Genomic DNA, 7509 nt, shown 5'->3' with positions numbered 1-7509 from the left:
TATGAATACGAATAGCGGTAGTTTTTAGTCGAGAATACGGGACACTTTATTTTCATCATATCCATCATGGAGTTCACATAAATTAAATCGCTAGCGAAAACGACTATGACGTTTTTAAGCTTTATAAAAGTAACAAAATAATGTATTATGCTTATTAAAATAATCTAATAATTATCATGAACCTTTAGTGCACTATACAAATAATCACATTCACGATCGAAAAATCCAACAGCATTACCCTGAAGATCCTTTAACCATTTTACCGTTTTACCAATAAAAATGGCAAATTCATTTTCAAAATACTGGCAACATACGTTGAAGTTTTGTATTCCTTCATATCTGTAAAATTATTATTCGTATTAAAGAAATAAATCAGCCAAATAATCTACAGAAAACCTGTGAAACGATGTTTTATCTTTTTTTTTGTTTTCGGGAACAAATTTTACAGCGTTTTATTATCACAAGACGGCATTTTTTTACTAAAATTGCAAACCCTTTTTGACGTATTGCATGACACTATATGCGCTATAGCACTGGTGCAGCGACGTATTTGTTTTTGATTTCGTATTTTCTTTGACAAGGGCGACGGAAGGTTGTCATGCTCCATCTGTACTTTATTTTGTAATCTAAGATAAATTCATTTTGTTTTAGATTTCCAGAGCCAAATAAAAAATGGGTATAAAACATGAGACGAGTAGATTGGACGCCGTCGAAATTTGCTAGATTGTGTTCACTGCATTTCGAGCATGCGTGTTATCAAGATGGATACTCTAGAAGAATTTTGCAATCTTACGCTTACGTTTTGTTTTTATTCCTGTAGATAATAAATAAATTTGATCAAAGAGAGTGAATTTTTATTTGGAATTTTTTTATACATAAGTTACTTTAAATGTGTAACTATGTGAGAATTAAACGGTTGATTAAATGACAGTTCTCATAGATGACAAACTACTATTGAAATACATACTTAATATATTTCCCATTCCTGTGGGATTTACGGGATCAAAAGTAATTTTTCCAAGTTTCATTGTAATCGGTTTAGTAGTATTCGCGTGAAAGAGTAACAAACATCCATCCTCACAAACTTTTGCTTTATTAGGTAGGATGTAAGGAAAATGTTTTCTTTAAGACTGTCCTTTTATTAACTTGTTAAAATGCTACATGATTCCTTCATGCTGACTGTGCCTTTCTCCTCACTCCTTTAACTTTATCATCATTTCCATCTTTATTTTAAATTGTTACATTTCAAGTTTGAAAATTTCTTTTATAATATACTACCTTTCCGCCCGCGTTTTTAAAGAAAATCCCGCACAGCTCCCGTTCACGTGGGATTTCCGGGATAAAACCTATCCTATGTGTATATGTACAAAATTTCATTGTAATCGGTTCAGCAGTGAAAGAGTAACATCCATTCTCGCATAATAATTTCGCATTTATTATATTCGTAGGATTAAACAAATACTGTATTCAACTGAAATTAATTATTAATTTTGTTTTTTATTTTATTTATTATTTCACGAAACCGTAAATGCAAAATGCATTCACCATTTTATCGATTGAAGCACATCCCATCACTATCACCTTCTATCTATCTAAATACGTATCTATAGTAAAAATGGTGCCATGACTATGTTGAAACGTAGCTTGTAGTCTATAGCTATCTCATTCTTTCATACGACGTTTTCTTTAGATAGAGAGAAACAAATATATGTAAATTGTATACGCTCGATACAAGTACTCTATAGGTTTATTGCTCTGAGGGTCGAATACTATAAATTGCCGCTTCGCTTTCCTTTGACTCGTGGCGCATTCGTACCAAAATTCGTTCGAATCGTGCCTAGAGGCTCGGCCGTTGTTTATACGACGTTCGACCCAACTACCCACACTTTACTAATAGTCGTTGACTTGCTGCGTTTTGTTATCAACTACCTACATCAATTAGGTAGCTGTGTAGAATCGCAGTACATTCTTATTACATTCAAACTAATATTTAACCCGGCCTCGCACGTAATTTCTTATAGTATGGTACATTTTTGATGTTTATACTACGAAGAATTTTCGAAGTTAGATAATTGAAAAATAAATCTTATTTTAATTTCTAAAATATTTATTTTTTTAAGAAATTTCCGCAGCTCTGATTTAAGGGATTTTATTTTCAGTTGCTGATCTTCTAACGGATTCACTATCGATATGAATGAAAATAATGTGCCTGTAAAGTCGAAATACTTCGTCGTGTTCGTAATTAGTTCAATGTTTTTATGGTTAGGTAAGACTTATAAAAATCTGCGATAGCCGTACTTTTACTACTTTTATTTCTTCTTTTTTCAGTTCAAGAAATAAATGTCTAAATTCCTCGTATTTTCCCCACACACTTCTACTTCTACCTTCTACCGATCCAAGAAGCATATATTATAATACACGATATAAGCTGATCGGCCCAAGGATCGGCCATTGGCCGATCTCTCCATGATCCATCTGATAGATTAGTTCCACGATTATTGTCCCCGAGCTTAGATCATTAAGTAATGGATGGAGTACGCTGGCAAATGTTCTCACTAAACTTTCTGCTGATTTTGGTGCGGGGAGGGTAACTCACACTATTGAAACACAATCACACATTCACAAAAATAATTTGTGTCACGAAAGTCGTAAAAATTTACGACCTTTTAAGCGATGAGTTTTTAAATTGAACTCTATCCCTAAGTTCATAAAGATTAAATTTGTATTTTATTCCAAGTTGTCTCGTTCAATCGCGATTCAATATCACGTTCTAAATTCAACTTTATAACTTAGATCATAAAGATTAAATTTGTATTTCTTTAAAAGATAGTCTCGTAATGAATGCGGTTCATTATCGCGTTTTAAATTCAACTTTATCTCTTAGTCCATAAAGATTAAATTTGTATATTTTCTTTCCATGATAGTCTCGTGGGGCCGCATCAATAATCGAGTAAACATGACTCGATTATTTGTCTTGATCATATCGCTAAACGATACATCGACGATTATTAAAAATTGCATTTAATTAGAAATGTACGTTAAAAAATAAAAAAATATACACAAATGAAAGGTAATTCCATCTTTTTTAATATTCGACATATTTGAATTGCTTCTGCAAGACTTGACAGTGCAAAACGGAATTTTTAGCAGAGCACTCGCAGACGTCCTTTCGATGTCTTCGAATACGCAGAGTGTTTGTAATCGATTACGCAAGTAGTTTTTATGAAAGCATAAGATTTTTCGATTCGAATAATCTTATACCTCGGCAAAAGGGGAAACGCCTTACTTAATGATCTAAGTCCCCGAGACATCTTTCGTGAAATAAATATAACAAAATAATACACTACTAAAGTTATTAACTCTGTGGATAATATAAATGACATTGACGTATGAAAATGACAAATGACACATTAGCCCGAGACTTATGAGCTTAGAGCTAACCTAACTCATCGTTAGGTACAATAAAAAATAATAAATCTGTATGAGAATTGAGAAGATATTATAATATTTAATTGTCAATAATATTAGTATCAGATTAGTAGATCCCAAGAAGCTTATATCTTATACACTGGAGATTTCGGTATGAACATTTGACGTGTAACAAGAAAATTGTTGTGTTTTATCACTTTCACACCTAACTTGGTATTGCCACTGTTAATACGAAGTTTTCCCAAGGCTACTATGTATGCCGTAATATTCTGTGCATAAGGTTAGTTTTTGTACATGAGTTTGTTGATAAATTGCCAACAACGTCATTCAGAAGCATTGTTGGATGAGACAATTATTATTTATGCTAAATAAAATAAGTATCTGGACCAATTATTAAAAAGCGATACTCCCTGATTATGGGTAGTTACCATAATAAAATTGTAGCAACTCTCACTTTGACAATATGGCATAAGTGTCAAAAAAATTGCGTCGCTTCGAATATTTAAGTTAATATTGTTGCGTATTTAATAAATATTTTCCGAATATAAATAATGTATTGCATTGTGAAAAATTGCAGAAGTGTTTGGACACCAAATTTTGGCATAGAATTTCACAGGCAAGTGTATATTTACGTTATTTACAATATTCCTCAATACTCCTGCATTTACCTGTTTAGAATCATTTCAATGGCAAAAATTGTAAAATTTTGCATCACTTTAGAAAGCAGTCATGTTAAATTTGTTATTTTCCTAATACTTTATCATTTTTCAACAAGTTTTCAATAAACAAAATTAACAAGTAAGGTAACCATGATGACGAGTTTTTATGGATAGTGAAGAGAATAATATATTGTAATAACAATATTATGATGAAATTTAGAACACCATTTTCAAGATTTTTACTAGTAATGAAACAACACTCGACATCGGTATTGCACTCACATGTGTTACATTGAAATTTATACTTTTTTAACTTACCTCATATTTTTTGTTTTAGGTATTTCAGCTTTCCAAAAAGTAAAATAAAAAGAAATATATGTGCCCATCAAGGGTAAAATTACTGAGGATTACGACCCAGAAAAAAATACCTTTTGAAAAATAAACTTTGTAAAGTTAGCTGAAATTTGTGCAAGGCGTTTATTATAAACAGTTTTTCTTTGATGATTTTGGCTTGAAATTGACCCGTCGAAGCAACGCGTTTAAAAAGAAGATCTGAGTAGCTTACAATTTGGTAAACAGTATCTGATGCAAAACACAACCTCTAATTACAAAGGATGTTAATGCTATATATCGGTTCATATCCAGGCTTTGTAGCCAAGAGTTATTTAAAACTATCATTCTATACCAATTAAAATTGTATGTACCTATAAAGTATGGCCAGTAATATTATAATATAATTAATACTGTTAAAAATATAATATGTCGTTATTATATAAAGACCATGATTTTTAGTTTTTTCTATTTCGAAAAATCCTGAATATACAAACCAGTGTGGTCACCCACAGAAAGAGACAAAAAACAACACTGACGTCATTCAAGGTTATATTTTCTTGTGACAAGTCAATGGTCATAGTGCAATCTCCAGTGTATTAGATATAAGCTTCTTGGTAGATCCTATTACTTACCATGTGGGGTCTGCGTACCATACTTAATAAAACTTGTGTTTTAGATCAAATACAGGCTGTGCTTAATCAACAAACTAGAGTGTGTATTACATTTTAAATTATTCTTATTTCTCTCAGTCTTTACTTCTTTTTGGCTATTTTTATATGTGTTTATTTTGTTCCATAGAATACCTTTATACTGAAGAGAAAATGGCCTCTTCCACTTCACAAGAAAGGCGGTAAAGTACCAAAAATGAAGAATCGGCATTTCATTTACGAATTAGTTGAAGACACAAATATTTCAAAGAAGCCCGATATGAAAATAATTTTGAACAAATTTGTTGATGGTATCTATATCATGTTTATTGTTTGTAAGGCTGCCTAACATTTTAATTCTAAGTGATATTGTGTAGAAAGTAATACTCCTATTCCTCTAGAATCTAGATAGAACTCTGAAGTCTGACGAAATATTCTAATGTTTTTAAAAACAAAGAAACTGAATTGAAATATTTCCATCAATTCACTTAGGAACCACACCCAGGAATTTGGCCGACTTAAATCTGCTAAAGTAACAGCCTATATTTTTACTGCACAGCTTTTTAGGATAAACAAAATAGTTGAATTCCCATATAACGAAAATAATAAAAAAACCTGTAAATTCAACTGCAAAATTATACTTAAGTTAACTTAATGAATTTATATAAAGACAGACCAGACAGACTAGCGGTCCGCCCCGGCTTCGCCCGTGGTACATATTTACTCTATATAAGAACCATCTTTATACTTCAAGGAATATTATAAAAAAAGAATTATCGAAATCGGTCCGTTCACGCGTGATGCTGTGACCAAGGAAAACGGGTTTCATTTTAATATATATAGATGTAATAAACCTAAATTATAAACTAAGTATAACATTTTCAGGCGTTGGCAATGTTGGCGATGTTTTAACACTGCGACCAAACGTTGCCTACAATGAATTTCTGCTACCAGGACTGGCAGTATATGCTACACCTGAAAACTTACAGAAGTTCAAAACTGATGAAAATAAATCAAAAGAGACATTACAATTTACTTCGCCTTATGTCCAGAGGGTAAGATATTCTATAACTATTATACACTAGCTTCCGCCCGCGACTCCGTCCGCGCGGAGTATTCACGTGGATGGTTTATTTCTCCATTTTGAGTAACTCTGACAATGACATCTTATAAATATCTATTGGACCCAAATACGGCTAGGCCTATAATAATACGCAACGTATGTTTGCGGTTCTACAGAACAACGTCTATGGATAAAACTGAAAAATTAAGATTAATTTTTTTCTACGTATTTTTCCAGGATAAAAAGTATCCTATTTTACGCCCAGGATAATAAGGTATAATTATACTAAGTTTCATCGAAATCGAACCGTTAGTTTTCACGTGATGCCTTCACATACAGACAGACAGACAGACAGACAGACAAAAATTTTTTTAATCACATATTTGGGTTTGGTATCGATCCAGTAACACCCCCTGGTATTTATTTTTTCAATATTTTCTATGTACAGAATTGACCCTTCTACAGATTTATTATATGTATAGATTTACACCATAAAAAACATTGTTATTTAGTAATCTCTTCCGCACTAATATTTCCTGTGCCTGTGAATGTGATCTAGGTGAGCACTAGAAAGTTGTTCCTATTATTTAAAAAAAAAAAAAACAAATCATTCTCATTTCTCTATATGTCTCATTTCTTATAATCTTAGAATTTGTTTAGATTATGCATGCAATATCTATCTCTATCTCTAAACCTGTTTTTTTAGAACAGAATCAAATTAAGATTTTTTTTTTCAGACCATGGGAGTTCTCTCTCGTTTAGTATTACAAATAACCATGAGCAAAACCACACCATGGAAACTCGAACCATGGCATATTAAAACATCTTTTAGGAAAGCTGGTTTTGTTGTACCTGAACATGCTATAACAATGCCACCCATAGAAATTAATGGACCTGACTTATCCTTACAGGAAAAAGAATTTTTTGTAACTGTTAAAGTAAGTTTCATTCATGCTTTCTCTGTTTTTTTTTAAACTGACATTTCATTATGTATAATAAATAATTATTTACGCAGTGGGATTCAAAATATAATTGATAAATATTTCTGTAAGATATTCAGCCCAAATATTAAAAATTAATAATATTTTACAGATTAATAACAAGGAGGAAGTTAATGTTAGATGTCGCATACACCACTGGGCGACAGGTTTGGAAAGATTGCCATGGGAAGAATTTCATTGGAAAAAGCCTTTAGAAGCTTTAATACCAGAGCAGGCAGCAATATTAGAAAAAATGCCTTTACCAGAATAAAACTTGAATGTGGACAAACACTTGAATGTGGAAGTAGATATATTTTAGGTATATTATGATTTAAATAAAAAATATTAAATTATTATTTGTTTCCAATCCTTTCAACTTTGCAGTGTCTAATGGTAGA

At 31.7% G+C, this 7509-nt stretch overlaps 1 protein-coding gene across 1 annotated transcript; it reads left to right on the top strand.

Moving 5' to 3' along the window:
* The first annotated feature begins 3422 nt into the window (after nt 1–3422).
* LOC123699654 (39S ribosomal protein L9, mitochondrial) lies at nt 3423–7464 on the top strand. The gene is made up of 6 exons (XM_045646658.1): nt 3423–3538; nt 5036–5132; nt 5220–5379; nt 5954–6123; nt 6869–7069; nt 7224–7464. The coding sequence occupies exons 2-6, from the start codon at nt 5055–5057 to the stop codon at nt 7380–7382; spliced, it is 768 nt and encodes a 255-aa protein (XP_045502614.1). The 5' UTR covers nt 3423–3538; nt 5036–5054; the 3' UTR covers nt 7383–7464.
* The last annotated feature ends 45 nt before the right edge of the window (nt 7465–7509 follow it).

Source organism: Colias croceus, chromosome 18 (assembly GCF_905220415.1).
Source record: "Colias croceus chromosome 18, ilColCroc2.1".
NCBI lineage: Eukaryota > Metazoa > Arthropoda > Insecta > Lepidoptera > Pieridae > Colias > Colias croceus.
The sequence above is the reverse complement of the archived record's forward strand: the minus strand, read 5'-3'. Positions and strand labels throughout refer to the sequence as shown.